The following is a 20276-nucleotide window of genomic DNA, read 5'->3' as shown; positions in this document are numbered from 1 at the left end:
CCTGTAACAACAGGTTGGGCAAATCCTCTGGGCTAAAAAGCCGCGCTGCAGAGGGGTCATCCGCTCCATCCGAGCGGGGATCCGTCTCCTCCAAGGAATCCGCAAAGGACCGTTGGGAGACCTCAGACACGCTGCCCTCATCTACATCGGAGGAGACAAATTCCTCCAAGGCCTGGGAATCAACCCGAGGGCGTTTACCTCTGGGAACCTCAACCTCTTTACCAGACGAGGCAGCAGGGGCAGCGTTGTGCATGAGGAAGGCCTGATGCAGCAGCAAAACAAACTCGGGGGAGAAACCCCCCAGACTGTGCACTTCCGCAGCCTGGGCAACAGCCCTAGACGCACCCTCAACCGGCGCTCGCAATAGCGGGGGAGAGACATGCTGCGCATCCAAAATGGCGTCCGGCGCGAAACTCCGCAAAGGAGCCGCGCGGGAAGAACGGTTCTTAACTTTAGCCGCTTCTGTGCCGTCGCCCAAATTAAGGGCGTTCATGGCATTAATGTCTCCAACCTCAAGGGCGGCCCAAGAAGAAGCCGTCCGAGCCGCGTGTCCGGCCAAGATGGCGGAGGCGAGGAGCGGGGGATGGGCGTTTATGGCGGGAAAAACCGCCACGCCGGAGGAAGGACCGGGACATTCATCGGTCACGAAACTGTCACCCAACAAGGGCGAATCAGGCTTTAAGACCCCCGCATCCCCTCTAGAAGCGCTCAAGCGACCCGGGGAGCGACCCTTTGCGCCCTCGCCCTCCGACGCCATATGCCACGAGGAGAAGAATCGGGGAACCCCCTGCCCGCTATAAAAAGGTAAAAATTACCTGCTGTCCGCTCCGAGTTGTAACGACCTGGTGTCCCAGTGAGTAGCTGCAATAGACGCTTAAATAAACGTCGAAATAAACGCCTTTAAGGACGTTCAAAATTTTTTTTTTTTTTTTTTTTTTAACGGAGCCAGCGGGGGGGGGGGGAAAAGGAGGGACCTGGCACCACCAGGTTTGCACTTGCTCAAAAGAGCCCTCAACCCCAGGCACTCAACAAACCTAAAAATTAGGCTTGGAGGCCTAGCCAGAGCTGCTGCTGTGTGTGACCACCACCTGCTGAGATAGAGAACATACTGGGGAGTTTCCGGCAGCACATGACCACATATAGGGAGGCAAAAGTTTGCTCTCTATCTCCACCTGCTGGTAGATGGACACAACCCACCAGTCTATGGATTGATCAGCTTGATGATATGGAAGCATGCATTTTGTTAACAATGCCTCTAAAACACTCACTAAGGGAATATAGGCTTGCATGCCATAGAATTTCTGCTTAGAAAGAAAATATCATCCAAAAAGAATTTCAAACCAGCTTTAGAACATCAAGAGAAGTAAAGCTGGAGGATAACATTGGTGAAAATGAGTTAAAGCATTCTAGGGCCCTTTTACTAAGCACGGTAATCAGCACTTGACGCTCACCAACCGGTCACTGCATGTGTAGCGTGTGAGCCTTTACCACTAGATCAATGGGAGGCGTTAAGGGCTCAGGCCAGTTATGGGTGCGCACTAGTTTCACTTTTACCACAGGCCCTTTTCACATCCCATTCAAAAATCCTCATTTTTTGTACATGCAGTAAAAACTGACCTGGCGCGTGCCCAATACATGCACCTCCACTACCACAGGCCACTTTTTACCGCCGCTTAGTAAAAGGACCCCTCAATTACCTCTGTACCATGCCTCTTATCTCAATACTTTCTCAAGTGTAAGCTAGATGCTTTCTGTGCTCCAGATTTTTACAAGATGTTTCTTGCCAAAAGCCTATGGCATATCATACATTCAAAGCATAAAATAAATTAGGTAGCAGCATATTAATGCACACCATGCCCAGCATGACTCACCTATTAAATGAACTGTTGTGAGCTGTGCATTGGGGGAAGCGTCTATCATTTAAGCCAGAGGGATGGCAGCCATCTAAGAATGATTCTTCCCCTTGAGGTGTCATGGACAGATCAACAAATGCTTCATTTAAAGCACCCACTTGGTCCAAGGACTCCAAGAGCTCTGTCAAAATGATAAATCTGTATAAGTCCAATTATTTTCACAACACACAAACGATAGCGCGTTATCTAAAGTAATTTATTTTGAAATGTCCAGTATGAATGCTATAAACAATAAACATTATAGAGATCCTATTTTGAAAAGCTTGTGCAGTGAGTCAAGGTATGCATTTTTTATGGCCTAAAACAATGGGAATGCCAAATAATATGTTCAACATCGATTGAAGCTTATACCTTCCCACCATTTTTATGGACAATATGAACAAGGGTTTCTGCAAAAATATATATTCTTGTCATGTCAGTTACACCCAGACAGAGTTGGGGGCTGGATGGGGAAAAGGGGCATTTTGAAGGTTATTTCATACAATTATTGCAATGGTTCTATACTTATTTCTCAAAACTGAACCATGTGACTTGGAAACAAAGCTCTACCGGGTCAATAAGCAAAGACCACAGACAGCAAATACCCATCATGACATTTAAATTTATTCTGTACATTCAGTACTACTATCCAGATAGTAAGTGGAATATACGTGGAGAGTGGTGACTGCCACTTGCTCTACAGATAGTGACAATATTCAGGTACTATCGATAAAGCTGTGGGGTTTAAGTTAAGACAGCCTTTTTGCTGGCCTAAACTTATTCGCATAGCTATGCAAATAGCAGCTACATATTATCTGTAGATTTAGGCAGAATATTGCTATCTGTAGATTTAGGCAGAACATCCATCTCTGTCCTGACACTATCTGGATAGTACTACTGAATATTGGTGGATATGGCACTTATTCTTATAGGGGGCAATTCCATAGCCAGGTGCCTGGTTTCTTTTATAGAATATCTACATCAAATCCAAAAATCCCCACTAAAATACAATTGCAAGGCAAGCAATCAAAACATATCAATTACTGTTCATCTGATATAGGATCCATTAAAGGAAGAAAAAAACCTCAGAATTTCAATCACCACTTTATAATGTGCGTCATTCATTCAATTACAGGTATAAAACACCTCCAGAAAGGACCCAGTCTCAGTTGAACATATGGAAGAATACAATGTGCAGGTTTTTGTTTTGTTACATTTGTACCCCGCGCTTTCCCACTCATGGCAGGCTCAATGCGGTATGAAGTCATGTGTCCAAAAACAAAATGAAAGTAACATGTGGAGGGTCATTTTCAATATGACATGCAAATCTGATTTTGGACATTTTGCAAAAAACGTCCAAAAATCCAGTGCCAAATATGGTCATTTTCGAAACAAAAAAACGCCTTTTTGGTTCAAAAATCACCCTATTTTAGAAGTTTTTGTGCTCAGTGCATCTTTCTTTTAGGGTCATTTTCAAACAAAAAACTTCCAAGGGAAAAACACACAAAAAGAAGTCTACTACTACTACTATTAAACATTTCTATAGTGCTACGAGACTTACGCAGCGCTGAACAAATTAACATGAAAAGACAATCCCAGCTCAACAGAGCTTACAATCTAAATTGGACAGACGAACAGACAGCTAGGGGTGGGGAAATTGCAGTGGTAGGGGTGATAAGTGAGGGTGTTGAGTAAGAGAGTCATGGTTAGGAGTCGAAAGCAGTAGCAAAGAGGTGGGCTTTAAGCCTAGACTTGAAGACAGCCAGAGACTGAGCCTGACGTACTGGCTCAGGGAGTCTATTCCAGGCATAGGGAGCAGCGAGATAGAAGGAACGGAGCCGGGAGTTAGCAGTGGGGGAGAAGGGGGACGACAAGAGACATTTACCCAGCGAACGGAGTTCACGGGGAGGAGTGTAGGGAGAGATGAGAGCAGAAAGGTACCGAGGAGCTGCGGAGTGGATGCACTTGTAGGTCAAAAGGAGAAGTTTGAACCGTATGCGGAAGCGGATAGGGAGCCAGTGAAGCAATGACACAAAAAGAAGTCATTGGGATGTCTGGGGACCAGCAGTCCTACTAGACTGGCCACACATACATCCCAGCTGAACAGTGGGGCAGCCTAGGGGGCACTGCAGTGGACTTCACATAAAAGGTCCCAAGTACACATCACATCATAACCCCCTTATATTTTATAGTGAGCCCTCCAGGAATAGCAAAACGTACACTGTATCCAACTGTACACCATTATAATAGCTTTTATGCTCTCAAAATCCTGGGATGAATCCCATCCGGTCCCATGACTTTGTCCAAATTTCCAATTTGTTCATAAACACTTTCTTCCATGAACGGTGCTATATCCGCTCCACTCTCATATGTACCTTTCCCAGTAATCATGGTCCTTCTCCAGGATTTTCTTCCATGAACACAGAGCATAAGTATTTGTTTAACACATTTGCTTTTTCCTCATCATTATCCACATAGCATCTTTCAGTCTCACAATTCCATTTCTCTCTTTCTTCCTTTAAAGAATGCCAATGTAACAGTAAAAATATGCACCTATAATTAGGCATGACCACCTACGTTAGTCATGTAGCTGGCATGTGTACATCTAAGTGCTAGAGGAACACGTGTAACTTATTCTATGTTAGGTGTGAGTACTGCCCAGACTCTGCCCACATGTACATCGACCTGTAAAATACGTGCTATGTAAGATAATAAGCATATTTACAGAATAGCATTTATACCAAAATTCTGCCTACCTATCTATATGTAACTCACTCGTACATGTTCATAAGTACCTTATAGAATTGCCCTGATAGTGGCTACTCCTATACAGACAAGTGTTTTTTCAATATCTGGCCCTAAAAACACCGTGATAAAACAGGCAACATGTGTGTTTCTACCACTTCTATGAAAAAATATAACAGTTATTCCAAAGATTATACACAAACCACTAAAATGAAAATTATGAGGAAAGAAAAAGAACTGATACAAAAATATTTTATTTTTAAACCTTTTTTATTTTTAGAATTTTAACAAATTAATACAAGAATTACTCTTGAATTGAAAGTGAGTTAATAACAAAAATCACATAAACTAAGGGCCCTGTTTACTAAACCACGCTGTAGGCGCTCAAACTTTTTAGCGTATGCTAATGCTAGATACACCCATAGGAATATAATGGGTATCTCTATCATTAGCTTGCGCTAAAAGTTAGCGCACCTACAGCACAGCTTAGTAAACAGGGCCCTATAATTGTAAACCTAAAAAGCAATAACATCTCACAGTTATAGGTCATGATTTGTGGGGGACAGCATACACATCCAAGGAGCTAATTTAACAAAAAGAGAAAAATAAACATTAGGAAATCAAGCACACAGTTTGGTGTTAATATGTCTGACAACCATACAGAGAAACTAATAATAAGAGAAAGTGAGTCTAAAGGGGAGTGGATGCAAGATGGCGGACGTGGCTTGATAGTGCTCCTCGAGACTCTCTGGATTTCCTCCTGTTTGATATATTTAAAGATTTCTTCTTTACGACTTACCTCTAAAAATGCCACATAACAAACGGAAGGAGGTGGTTAAACGCTTGCCGTCCACAGCGGAGCCTGCCTGGTTAGTCCAGATGACTCTCGAAGGCTTCACTACAAGTACGCCGCGGAAAAAGGAGCAGAGGAGCCCTGCTATGGGAACGATCGGAAGAGCGATGATTCCCTTGGGGCATGATACCACTCTTTCCTCGCCCGATCTCAATCCTTCTCCGTGTCCTGCAGAGAGTAGGGCCGAGGCGGAGTTTTCAACGATGTCCGAAGTTGGCGCCGAGATTTACTCGGTGGATGGTGCCTCTCCCGGAATGGCTGCAGAGGAATTACATCACGAGTCTTCGACTCCAGCGGAGGTGACCCTGGGAAGTATCTGGGTAATGTTACAGCATTTGAACAGAACTACTCTTAAAACTGCTTCAGAAACTATTTCCCTGGTAGCTAAAGTCGACTCTCTCAATGAATCAATAGAGAAAATACGGCAAGAGGTAAGCTCTCAAAGAAATTACTTTCAACGAGAAATTAACACCTTAAAAAATACAACGGAGAGCTTGATTAAGGACAAAATTATTTTGCATAACAAATTAGACTAGTTAGAAAACTTCAACAGGCAACTTAATTTGAGAGTAATACATTTTCCAAAGATGCAAGAATTGAGTGTTCTTGAACTCTTTAAAAAATATTTGATTGAAATTCTCAATTTCTCCTCTGAAATGATTCCTCCGATTAATAAGCTATACTATCTCCCAATACCGCAAACAGAGGAGCAAAAGAGAAAAATCAGAGAATCAAGTTGTACAATCTACTGGAATACAAGATTTGACTTTATTCTTGGAACAGACTTTGACGGAAGTCCAATCTCGCTCCACTTTGTTGGTATCCTTCGTCTTTGAACGAGATGTTAATTCTATTTTCAAATTGTATTTTAGAAATGCCTTAAAAGAATTTCTGGGAGCCCGTGTGTGGATATATCCAGATGTAACAAGAACGACTCAAGATAAGCGTAGGAAATTTCTTGCATTGAGGGAAGAGACTAAGTTACTAGGTGCTAGTTTCCTATTATCCTATCCCTGTAAATGTCTGATAAAATATAAAGGTATTAAGTATACCTTTTATGACCCGGAACAGCTTAAGAGTTTTGTTGATTTAAAAAAAATTGCCCAGTGATCCCCAGGCGAAAGTTTTGAGAGAAATGTATTACCGTGGTTTACGTCCAGGCCTTTTTCTTTTTGACATATTCTGATAATGTGTTCTTCTCAACTTCTGGATTCTCCCCTATTATTTAGTGGTCTAAGATGAGAAATTTAATTGCCTTTATTTTTCATAGTTATGGCTTAATTGATATTGTTCTCATGTTACTTATGCAAGTTTGTGCTTGTGAGTGTATTGGAAAATTATAAATAAATAAATAATAAAGGGGAGTGGATGATGCTGATGGAACTTTATCAGTTAAACAACGACATCTGAGAAGGTTCACAAAATACAAATTTAATATCTTTATATCTGATCAGATATTTGTATGGATATTTTAAAAGAAAGTTAGCCCCTAATTAAAGAACTCTAGGTTGAAATACTAAAAATTGCTGTCTGCATTGCACTGAACTAGACAGTGTTATGCTGGTGATGGCTATGGGACATATGAATAAGGGACAGGTAGTGTCATGGTATAACACGAAGAGCTGCACATTTGAAGAACTGGGGCCCAAGTGGGGAACAACTGGTGATCAGGATTAAACACAGAGCAATCTTCTGAGGTGCAACCCCAGCTTCCACCCCTCCAATAATAACATTAGCAGACAGTCTGGGGGATCCAGGTGAACCCACACTAATGTGTCTGCTGATGTGTGAACCGCTCAGAGACGAATGGCACCACACTCCACATCCTCTGTAATGTTGGTATATAATCATTTAAACATGATACCATATGCACCCACCTCTGATTCATAGGCAACGCCAGACTGCTGGCATCAGGGAAACATAAGCCAGAGCACAATGTTTTCTGTAAACAGCACAGATGAGGCACAAGAGTGTATCTGGCTAAGGGCCAGTGAACTAAGGTTGTTTCCACCCTACATGTTGCCAATATGTAACCAGGCACCCTTTTGCAGAGACTAACCCATACAGCAAATGCAGGTGGACAATCCACGTGGAGGAAGAGAAACCCCCTGAAGCAGAGGAAGATGTGGAAGAGGTTGAAGAACAGGAGAAAGAAGAGGAAGATAAAGTGGCTAGGCAGGGCACTGCTGCACTCCATACTACAAATTCCAGGGCAAACAGTTGCTTCCCAAGTCTGTCTCAATAGCAGACTATGGACTTTTTCTCCACGAATTTGTTCAAACCTTTTTTAAACCCAGATAAGCTAACCGCTGTTACCACATCCTCCGAGAGTTCCAGAGCTTAACTATTCGTTGAATGAAAAAATATTTCCTAATATTTGTTTTAAAAGTATTTCCATGTAACTTCCTTGAGTGTCCCCTAGTTTTTGTACTTTTGGAACAAGTAAAAAATTGATTTACTTCTACTCGTTCTACACCACTGATGATTTTGTAGACCTCAATCATATCTTCCCTCATCCATCTCTTTTCCAAGCTGAAGAGCCCTAACCTCTTTAGCCTTTCCTCATATGAGAGGAGTTCCATCCCTTTTATCATTTTGGTCACTCTTCTTTGAACCTTTTCTAATTCTGCTATATCTTTTTTTAGATGAAGGTGCGGACGCACCATGGAGCGATACAAAGGCATTATAATATTTTCGGTCTTATTCACCATCCCTTTCCTAATAATTTCTAGCATTCTGTTTGCTTTTTTGGCTGCTGCCGCACACTGAGCAGAATATTTCAGCATATTATCTACAATGACACCCAGATCTTTTTCTTGAACGCTGACTCCCCAAGGTGGACCCTAGAATCAGGTAACTATGATTCGGATTATTCTTTCCAATGTGCATCACTTTGCATTTGTCCACATTAAATTTCATCTGACATTTGGATGCCCAGTCTTCCAATTTCTTAAGGTCTTCCTGCAATATGTTTTACAACCTTGAATAGCAGGAAGAGGGAGAGTGCCTTGGGGCCTGTTCAACCCACCACATCCAGCATGACAGTCAGGAGGGCATCAGTTGCAGAGGCCAGTTTCTCAGGCCTTCTGTTTGTGGTGTGCCCCTACAGTCAATGATCCCTGCCCCATGCCAATGGTGCTCAGCATAAGGCCCATGAGTCGTGGTGGGTGGGCAAAGTTCAGCAGGTTTCACTCTCTGGGAGGACTTGACCTATACCCACCTCCATAGGATCAAGGGCCTCATGGTCAACACAATAGAGGGGATGAGGGCTGAGATACATGCTTTGATGCAGTCCATGAGGTGCCTTGAAGCACGTATCTCAGCAACCCCATCAAGCCCCCCCCAATCAGCCTACATGAGGCTACATGCCCAGTCTGTAATGCAACCACTATATAGCTAAATGTAAACACTGCACAGCAAAACAGCTGTGTACCGTGTTATGACAACAACTTGTATGTATTTTGAAACACAATTTGTGCATATATTTTGGGACATATCAAAGGTCATTTTTGTGATGTTTTCATTTATTGTATAAATACAAGTTTTCAGATATTTAACATAACATGTGAATGGATATCTCCTCATTTGTATCCATAAATCTAAGTTACACCACCCTGGGTACCTCTCATGACCCCTATCTATCATACCACATGAAACATGGGGTCGGTGCCTCCTCTTCAGACAGCCCTACACAGATACATGTGTATTCCTGCCCCTCGGACCATTGTGTAACCTCCCCCTCCCCCCCCCAACAACAGAAAAAAACATGTAGAATGCACCACTTACATTGCCCCTCTAAAAGATTAACACATGTGGAATGCCTAAACACCTCAATATAATCCCCCCAGTGGATAAAACCAGTTACAAAGATTAGGAAGTCCCCTATACATAACTGATCCCTCCCCGCAAAAGAGATCAAACTATGTACAACAAATGGTGTTTGACTTAGAAACAGTGTACAGTCAATGTTATCTGGTTATTTGAATGTCCTTTTGGTATGTTTGAGTTCCTTTCCTTTGTTAATGAAGTTTTTCTTTTTTTTTTTCTTTTGGTTTTTATTGTACATTGTTTTAAATGCTTTGTAAAAAAAAAAGATGATTTTAGAAAATACAAAATAAACATAAATATATGTATGTTCTCTCTGTGTGTCTTTGCGTATCTTACAAAATGTGTACATATATTGTTAACACCACCCCTGCTCTGTCCAAATTATGCCCTCAGGAATGCCTACCTGCAATGCACATATAACTATGCACCATCTTGTTGGTGCATGTCCCTATATGTGTATATTTGGCTATGCAATTTTATAAAACTCTTTTCAGCATGCAAAGCAGTTTTTAAATGTGTACAAAGCTTTGTTAAATTATCTCCTAAGTTAGTAGCTTCCAACAGATTTATATACATGGGTGTTAGGAGATGGGATTTTTGCTTGTAACTTCCCTCTTTCTATTGAGGTATTCTTTCTATAAACTGCTGTGAATCCTATTTGGGAACTAACAGTCAGTATATAACAACCAAGTAGAATAGAACAGAACAGAATAGAAGTAGATGAGCTAAGCTTTCGACTTGAGGTCTGCTTGTGGTGGACTACTCTGTTGGTAAGTGTTTCCCTTGCAAGTCCAAATGAGAAACAGTATGTGGGGGTAGTGAAATTTATATCCTGACCTGGTCTGCAGCGATTGTATTACTTTTGTTGGGTGGTGGATGCCACTTCCTTTCACAGGCTGACAGAAGTGATGTTGCTGCTGCAGGGCAGGACACTTGTGTTGCTCTGGGCTGCATAAAGGATGCTTATGGGCTGGATATTAGATTTAACTAAAAGTAATAACTTATAAGTAGCTGAAGAAAAATTAGCACAGTTAAAGAAAACATTGTTAACATCGATCCCCACTGCAGTTCCTTGCTACTCTGGGCAAGTCACTTAACCCGCTATAAGTACCTGAATATAATATGTAAACTGCTTTGATTGCAACCACAGAAAATCATTTTTTTCAAATCCCATCCTCTTTCCCCTTTACTTCCCCTATTTTGTATTGGGCTTTTTACCTTGTTGTGTACACTCTAAATTTCTTTCTTTTTCCTTCCAGAATAAATGAAATATCTGATATTTATTTTTAAAAAAGACACTTCAGCACTATCTAAGTCAAACTCCAGGTTTAGCCCCAGGCATCATGTCACTTCCTTTCATTCTGCAAAATGCTGGGGGCTCCTTGCTACTATTTAAGTGAGGTAGGAAATATCCAAATAATTAATGGACCAATGCAGACATGTAAGTATTCAGCTGACAACTAAATGAAATTTGACCTGTCTGTTCACTCCTTCTTTAACTTCAAAACTGAGTTGTGTTTAAACATCTAAAACCTGTAAGTGTTGACAATTTCTCGCATGTCAGTAGGGCAAACCAAGTCAGATATGGTCTCAGAACATGATTAAGTTGGAAGGAAAACCCCACGACCTATTAAGTGAGACCAAAACTGGAACTGCAACCACCTGTAAACCCTCAAGGCTTTCTTTAAGGATGTGTCCTCTAGAAATGAAAAATCAGAAAAGCAGTTACAAAGCAACTACACTAATGCACACGTCCATAGCTAGAAATGCTAATAAATATGTGGATTTAATGGGATAATCTGAAACCTTTCAATGTTAACCTTTTAGCATGTTAATCAGCTTTTCTCGATAAGAGAGACATAAGCCATTGAAATTTGAATGCACAAAGCACAGTCAAATGAAGGTTTAAGATAACTATCGGGCTCATTTTTGAAAGAGAAGGACGTCCATCTTTCGACATAAATCGGAAGATGGACGTCCTTCTCCCAGGGACATCCAAATCGGTATAATCGAAACCCGATTTAGGAAGTCCCCAACTGCACTCCGTTGCAAGAACAGCCAAAGTTCAAGGGGGCGTGTCGGAGGCGGGACTTGGGCGTGCCTAACACTTGGACGTCCTTGACCCATAATCGAAAAAAACAAGGATGTCCCTGACAAACACTTGGACGTTTTTACCCAGACGTGTTTTTATTACAACTAAGTCATAAAAAGGTGCCCGAAATGACCAGATGACCACCGGAGAGAATCGGGGATGACCTCTCGTTACTCCCCCAGTGGTCAATAACCCCCTCCCACCCTCAAAAAACATCTTTAAAAATATGTTGTGCCAGCCTCTATCCCAGCCTCAGATGTCATACTCAGGTCCATGACAGCGCATGCAGGTCCCAGGAGCAGTTTTAGTGGGTACTGCAGTGCACTTCAGACAGGCAGACCCAGGCCATACCCCTCCTACCTCTTACATTTGTGGAAGAAACAGCGAGCTCTCCAAAACCCACCACAAACCCACTGTAACCATATGTAGGTACGCCCGTTCACCCATAAGAGCTATGGTAGTGGTGTACAGTTTTGGGTAGTGGATTTTGGGGGCTCAGCACACAAGGTAAGGGAGCTATGTTCCTGGAAGCATTTTATGAAGTCCACTGCAGTGCCCCCAGGGTGCCCGGTTGGTGTCCTGGCATGTCAGGGGGACCAGTGCACTACAAATGCTGGCTCTTCCCAAGTCCAAATGGCTTGCATTTGGACATTTTTGACATGGACGTCTTTGGTTTTGAAAATCGCTGAAAGTCAGAAACGTCCAAATCCAAGGATGTCCAAAATCTAGGGACATCCAAATTTAAGGATTTGGATGTCTCTGACGGTATTCTTGAAACGAAAGATGGATATCCGTCTTTTTTTCGAAAATACGGTTTTTCCCCGCCCCTGGATTTTGACATTTTGCAAAGAAGTCCAAAACGCAACTTGGACATTTCTTTCGAAAATTTCCCTCTATGTAACTTTGTAAGTCTATGTGCTTTGACAATGAGCCTCCACATGTACTGCAAGGCCTATTTGATGCACTTGGGCCTGAATTGGTAATGCACATGACCCCTTACTGGAAACTCTCATCATGATATCCATATATATCAAACTAAAATATATTATTGAAGAAAACTGCATAAAACTGTGCAGATACAGCAGTCTGGATAGCTTTTATCTATCTTTATTTATAAAGACTAAACATTATCAAAGATTTCTTAAACATGTGTTCTACCTTATTAATAGTAAATATGTGTCTTTGTCTTTTCTACAGCTTATCATTTTTTAATAACAAAGATATGACTACAAATGAATCATGTTCCCATCGTGCTGTGTGTCTAAAACTTGTATAATTTAGTTTAGCTTGGATGAACTATGTACTATGAACAAAAAACAGATGCATTTTCCTGATTTGCCTTTAGGCAACTGAGATGTAAAAGGAGCTGACGAGTTAGAAACATCACTACACTACTTTGATTGACAATTTACAATTTACAAGGAGGGTGTGGCTATTAAAACTTACTGAGCAGAAAAAAGTATAGGTTCTCTCTGATAACCACTTATAACCTGTCATTCAGCTCTCAAGCACTTGTTGCATAGGCATTCCATAGCAAACGTCACATTCTATGATGCTTGCGCCCAAAAGCTTTTCAAAGACTGATCAACCATATTAACATCCAAAAAACACAGATTAATTGGTTGAATGTTCATGTAAAAGGACAACCTAAATCTGCAAATCAGATATGTATGAGAAAACTCACTTACATATAACTGCATTTTAGCAGCAATGGGAAAAACATATAGTGCAATTTGTTCTTACCTGTTGTGTTTCCTTGAATTCTGTTAGACCAATCCGGATTGACAGGTTATGCCACCTTACAACCAGATGGAGGCAGAGAAGCTGAACTTTACAGTAACATTACCAATACATGTGTTATGTTTCTGTACGGTGAGCCCTTGGTCATAGTAAACTATGATAGACTCAGGCCAACCAGGCAAAGGGAGCCGTATTACCTCAGGTCAGGAGAAGACAACCAGAAGGCAGTGTACTCAGATAAATCAGGAACAAGGCAACAGAAAGCAGATGGCTAGTCAGAGGTTCACACAGGTAAGAGGCAATAGTGTAACTGGAACCCACATATACACAGAAGCAGCAAGCTACTCGGGAACCAACTCAGACAAAAGACAATGGCGTAACTTGAACCCACTCATACACAGAGGTGGAAAGCATCTCAGGACCCCACAAAGGCAGAAAGCATAGCTGGAAACCCATACAAGCAAACAGCAAAGCTGGAGCTCACACAATCAGAGAACATAGCTGGAACCCACATAGGCAGACAGCATAGCTGGAGGATGAAGGTGTCTCAAGACCCATGGAACTGGAAGCACATAGATTGGCTAATGATGCAAAAGCACCAAAGTCAAAGATAGAAGGGTTTAAATCTCCATAGGCGCGTCTGTCGTCACAGCAGGGTGTCCGTGCAGGCACTCACCCCCATGGACTCAACAATGCTTCGAGAGGCACCCAAGGATGGATTCCTCCCACAGCCTGACAGCTGTGAGGTGTGCTGGAAGTCACGGTAAGACCACGACAGAATCCCCTCCTCTAAGGCACTTCCTCCTCCGATTGTGGGGAAATAGGCAATGAAAGCACAGTACTAAGACAGGAGCATGAACTTGCCCTGTGGGTACCTAAAAGGTTGTCTTCAGTCCGAAGCCCTGAGATATTGTAGTTGTTCACGTACTCATCGGGAATCCAATGTTTCATACCTCATACTCCTCATTGGATGTGCTCGCCATAGGTGAGGGGGTTGGTGGTACCAGCAGGAGCTTCGTAGGACCACAGACTTTAAGCAGAGATAAGTGGAAAGTATTATGCATCTGTAGGTTAGGTGGATAATTTCAATTGATATGTAACAGGGTTTATCTGCCGGAGTAAAGGGAAAGGGCATGCAAAATGTAGAAGATGGAAGTTTCAAAAGGAGATGTTGGGTAGATAACCTGACTAGGAAATGAGGTTCTGGCCATCTCCTCTTATCAGCTTGTTGCATGATGTTTGAGTGGTCTGGCGTAAGAGATTCTGAGTGGTCTGCCAAATCTGTTTGAAGGAGATGAGAATCTTGGCGACTGCAGGAACTTCAGGATTTTATAGGTACTGGTACAGGAATGTGTGGGTGTTGCCCCTAGATGATCTAGAAAGGGGATGCTCTGGTAGCACTGCAAATCTGGTTGTTGTGGGAAAACTCAGCCAAGGGTAAAGGTTGATTCCAGTCATCCTGGAGAGAAGAAACAAACATTCTCAAGAATTTCTTAACACTTTGATTGGTTCATTCCAACTGTCCATTAGTTTGCAGATGGTATTCAGATAGAAGTTTAACACCCAACACTTGATTGAGGGCTTTCTAGAATCTGGAGATAAATTGTATGCCAGGATCAGATTGTAATGGTTTTGGGTAGCCCATGAGGGCAAAAGATGTTGGAGATGAAGTGCTGAGCCATGTCACCTGCAAATAGTAAGCCCGGAAGGGGTACAAGTGAGCCATTTTAGAGAACCAGCTCACCCCTACCCAGATGAAAATATGTCCGTCTGAAGGAGGTAAATCTTAATAAAATCCATAGAAAAGTGGAACCCAAGGCTTTTCAGAATGGGCAAAGGTTGAAGTAGACTTTGGGGGCGTATGTGATCGGGCTTATGCCGGGCACATTCTGGGCAGGCTGTGTTCTGAACATCTTGTCCCAGTAATGGCCACCAATATATTGGGAAATGAGCATTTCGTACCCTGGATCCTGGATGACTGGCCATTTTAGAAGTGTAGCCCCATTTAAGAGTCTTTTCTCGCAAGCGACAGGGTACAAATGTCAAGCCTGGGGGCATAGTAGCTGCAGCTGCCGAGAGAATCTTGATTGGGTCATGACATGTTGAAGCCGAGCAGTATCTTCTTCGGGTTCCATGGATCTTGATAGTGCATTGGCCTGAGTATTATTTCAGCGGGTCTGTAGGTAAGTGTAAAAAGTAAACTGCAAGAAGAAGAGAGACCAACAGGCCTGCCTGGGATTGAGACGCCTTTCTTCTTGGAGGTACAAGAGGTTCTTGTGATCTGTGAAAACTGTAAAGGGTGTGCAGGTCCCCTCTAATAAATGTTGCCACTCCTCCAGTGCAAATTTAATGGCCCAGCAATTCGGTCAACCAATGGTATAGTTTCTTACTAGATTAGAATATATCTGAGAAAATAAGGCACAAGGAAGGAGTTTGCCACTCGAATGAGCTTGAGAGAGGATGGCGCCCATGCCAACTGAAGATGCATCTACCTCCATGAAGAATTTCCTATTTGGATCAGGGTGTTGGAGATGGGAGTGGAGACAATGCCTGCTTGAGATGTTTAAAAGCTTCACAGGCTACAGGAGGCCAATGTTGAGGGTCAGCTTCTTTCTTGGTTAGGGCCATCAAGGGAGCGGTGATCCTAGAATAATCTTTATTAAATTGGCGATAATAATTGGGCAAACCAAGGAATCTTTGCAAGGCTTTATGTCCCGTGGGTACAGCAATTGGACAATTGCCTCAAGCTTGCTGGAATCCATCTTTAAGCTACAGTCAGAGATAATTTAAGCCCAAAAATGGTAGCTCCGGTACAGTGAAAGACACACTTTTCCAACTTAGCGTACAGATGGTTATCTCATAGGCACTGGAGAACTGTTTTAACATGCGGATGATGAACTTCCAGAGAGGACAGAACACTAGGATATCATCAAGATACACCAGCACAAACTTGTACAGAAGGTCTCAGAAGATGTCACTCATAAAGGCATGAAAGACTGCTGGAGAACTGGCAAAGGGCATCACTAGATATTCGTAATGGCCATTTTGAGTATTAAAGACTGTTTTCCATTCATCGCCTTCTCTAATTTGGATAAGATTGTATGCTCCTCTGAGATCAAACTTCGTAAAAACAGAAGCACATTGGAGGCGATCAAACAGCTCAGAGATGAGCGGTATTGGGTACTTATCCTAGATGGTGATGGAATTCAAGCCTCTATAGTCGATGCAAGGGCGAAGACCTCTATCCTTCTTTCCAATGAAAAAGAATCCCGCACCTGCAGGTGATTTAGAAGGGCGTATAAGCCTCGAGCAAGATTGTCTTTAAAGTAGGTGGACATCACTTCTGTTTCAGGTTGAGACAAAGGTAAACCCAACCATTGGGAGGCACCTTCTCAGAATCAATTTGATGGCACAATCATATGGACGAGAGGAGGAAGGGTTTCCGCTCACTGTTACTATGCTACTGTTTTGAGAAGACATCTTTGAACGAGTTGTAGATGGATAGAAGTTGAAGGTTAGCCTGGACCATCTGAAACAGATGTGTCACGATGTATAAAAAGGATTGGTGGCAAAAAGTGCTCCACGATGTCAACTGACCTTGCTCCCAATCAATTCAGGGGCTGTGTAGTTGCAACCAAAGAAGATACAGAATGAGTAATTCACAGCAGCCTGTAGGATGTAGAATGAAATGGTCTCCTGGTGCAGCACTCCGATATGTGACATGGAGAGGGGCCATCCTTGCCTGAAGAACCCCCTGTATATGACCAAAGATAGAAGATACTTGGATGGGATGTGAAAGTTCTTGCGTGGGAATAGGGTGGAGTTGCACCAGAGCTGCGTCAATAAAGCTTCAACACAGACCTCTGGTGTAACAGATAGAAGAGCTGGTACTAGAACTGTGACTGGAGAGAATCCTTCTGAAGCCCTGGTCCTGTCTTCCCAGCTAGGACTAGGACTGGTGGTTTCTTGGCTTTTTTGAGACACAGTTGAGTGTAATGGCCCTTATCCCCTGACTGCGTCAGCTTGTTTCTCCTGGGCAGTTAAAGGAAGGCAATCCACTTGCATTGGTTCTTCTGAACCCCAAGAAGCCTCTGGTTTGCAGAGGAGAAGGACCCTTGAGCCAATAGCTACCCCCAGAATGGGATATAAATGACTAGTTGACGCTCATGGCCCGTTCATGGAAGCATACCTCAACTTGGAAGCAAAGAAGAATGAATTGATCCAAGGTAGCAAGAAGCTCTAGGCTGGCTAGCTCATTTTTAATTGTTGAGGAGACTCCCTGCCAGAACACTGCTGTAAGGCTTTCACTGTTCCAACCAAGTTCTATGGCCACCGTGTGGAACTGAATGGCGTACTTTTCCATGGTGAGATTCTTCTGTCAGAAATTCAATAGTAGAGCAACGGAAGACGAGGCCTTACCAGGCTCTTCAAAGATGCACCGGAACTGGGTCAGGAAATCCTGGAGATCATTCAGCGCAGGATCATTTCTCTCCCATGTGGGTGACGCCCACACAAGAGATGGTCTAGTCAGCAAGGAAATGATGTAAGGAACTTTAGCTCGATCATACAATCTTGGGATTGAAGCTCAAACACAATTTGACACTGATTTAAAAAAACCTTGGCAGATTTTGGGTTGCCATTATAGCAAGGTGGCAGGGCAACTCGAATTCCTGTCCTCCGAAGAAAAGTTCTCCATAAGAGGGCAACTGAAGAGCCTCTATGACAGCTGTGGTGCTTCAACAGTAGCTAGCATATCCCATGCGATGAATCACATCTCAATGGCCCCCGAGAGCTGCTAGCGATTGAGGGCCAGTTGCTGCAGTACTGCAAGGTGAGAGATTCAGTCAAGATCAGGGCTCTTGCATGCTGTTAGTTTCTGGATTGTGAGTCCTTGGTTGTAGTAAAATTACGACAGACTGGTCTCAGGCCAACCAGGAAAAGGGAGCCAAATTGCCTCAGGGTCAGAAAAGATGACCAGAAGGTAGGTGTACTCAGGGTAAATCAGGAAATAAGGCCAGACTCCCAGACAGCACAGGCGGTTATACAGGGATGTACTTCCAGAGTGAAGCAGATGGCTAGTCAGAGGTTCACACATGTAAAGGGCAATAGTGTAACTGGAACCCACTCATACATAGAAGCGGCAAGCTTCTCAGGAACCCACATAGACAAAAGACAATGGTGTCCCTGGAACCCACTCATACATAGAAGCAGCAAGCTTCTAAGGAACCCACACAGACAAAGACAATGGTGTCCCTGGAACCCACTTGTACACAGAAGCAGAAAGATTCTCATGAACCCACACAGACAAAAGACAATGGCAAATCTGGAACCCAGAAGCAGCAAGTGTCTCAGAAACCCACACAGACAAAAGACAATGGTGAAACTAGAACCCAAAAGAAAACAAAAAGGAAGAGGAAACCCTCACGTGCAACAAGGCAATAGAACAAAAAAGTGAGGACAGCTGAAGGAGGAAGCCAAAAAGTCTTTATGTTAAACAGTTTTTTATTAGGAACCTTATTCCACAGTATACAAACATAGTTCAACAAATCACAATATACATTCGTCTAGAATTGCCCTGTGGACTATCATACACAAACAAGTAAAGTTGTTCCCTTTTTTCCCCTTTGTGTTGCTCAACTTTCCTCCCTACCCCGATCCCCCCTCCTCCCCTTCCCCATCGCCATAAACATCATTAATCTACTAATAAGAGGAAACTGCTCCTTTGACATATATAAGTCTAGTACCCAGGATTCAATGTCCTACCAGAGCCATTAACATTCTAATTCTACTTTCCCCCTCACTATCACACACAATTAACTAAGGAACTCTCTCCTTAACCTCTACCCAATCCTTATTACGGATCCCAAGGTATAAACTGATCCCATATGAACATCATGTTTAGCCAAACTTACTAATGAGATCAATAAACCGTCCTTTCAACATCAAACCAACTTATCTTCCCTTCCCCCCTGCCCCCCCCCCACCCTTGCCCCTTCAAATAGTCAAAAGTCTTTAATATAACAGCTAAAAAAACCCGACCCGACATGACTGTGTTTCGGCTCCAAGGCCTGCATCAGGGGTCTATTAAATCTACATGAAAAACAAAATAACTAATTGCATGAAAAGTAATGTAATCAGACAAAAATAACATATATAAAATAGTGACATATTGTGATAAACACAGTGGTTGCCCTACCCTGAGGAGGGCGCTAGGGAGCGTTCTCCTACAAGAAATAGAGAAAATGCCATGTTATGGTCCCTAGAGGGAGTTCCAATTGGGGACATCAGGGTAATAACCTGCAGGAGCCAGCAGAGGGAGCTCCAGCTAAGGCCTGAACATGGGGACCAGGGAGTATGTAGTAGAGATTCCCTGTTAAGAGAAGGGCACCCAGAAGGCTCTGGACTCTTCCAGAACTGGGAGGAGGGGCCCAGAAGGGGTGTGTGGGCTATTAGCAGCCCTATATAAGCAGTACCATCCTGAGATGCTAGGAGGAGGAGAGATGGGGAACGAGATGCGAGCCTGGAAAGCCTGCTGGAGGAGGAGTACCGGGAAGATGGAAGAGAGATAGAAGGAGACTCTAAAAGTCTAAGAAGGTACTTACCAGACCGAGTTGTTGATGGACTTGTGAACCAGGCCATGTGGTTGATGGACTTGTGACTTATTTAAAATGAACTAACAGTCGTGGGGTGGAGGATAGGACTGTAAGGTCAATGTGAGTGAAGAAAGTCCTATCCAGGGGTGGAGGCTGTTAGACACTGAGACCCAGGTTCCCCACAGTAGATGGGCTCAGTGAGAGAACTTGTGCTAGATGACTAACGGCTGGAAAGAAGTGGGTTCCACAAGACTGCAGTATAGTCCAATAAATTGAATTTGCATTTGATGACTGTCTCATTTGCATATATGTGAAGGCTGGAGAATCCTAGTTGAAGTTCCAGGAGAGTGCGAGGGTCACGGCCCGTGGATCAGAGGGGTGACTGGGGCACACTGCACACTGGACAGGGGAGGATTCCCAGCCGAAGGAAGGCATGCCGGAGCAGTCACCCTGAGTAAGGCAGGAGCCCCAGATATAGAGGTGGGTGCTTGCAAGTGACTAGAAGAAGACCAGCCAAAGTCCTGCTCAGGAGC

At 43.1% G+C, this 20276-nt stretch overlaps 1 protein-coding gene across 1 annotated transcript in view; it reads right to left on the bottom strand.

The window, feature by feature from the left end:
- Positions 1-20276, bottom strand: part of WDPCP (WD repeat containing planar cell polarity effector) — an 846895-nt gene that overhangs the window by 118324 nt on the left and 708295 nt on the right. The window contains exon 17 of the mRNA XM_030196158.1: positions 1872-2034. Coding sequence (XP_030052018.1) covers positions 1872-2034 — 163 coding nt within the window. The remainder of the gene's footprint in view (positions 1-1871; positions 2035-20276) is intronic.

This window comes from Microcaecilia unicolor, chromosome 3, assembly GCF_901765095.1.
Source record: "Microcaecilia unicolor chromosome 3, aMicUni1.1, whole genome shotgun sequence".
Taxonomy (NCBI): Eukaryota; Metazoa; Chordata; class Amphibia; order Gymnophiona; family Siphonopidae; genus Microcaecilia; species Microcaecilia unicolor.
Note: the sequence above shows the minus strand (reverse complement) of the source record. Positions and strands in the feature narration are given on the sequence as shown.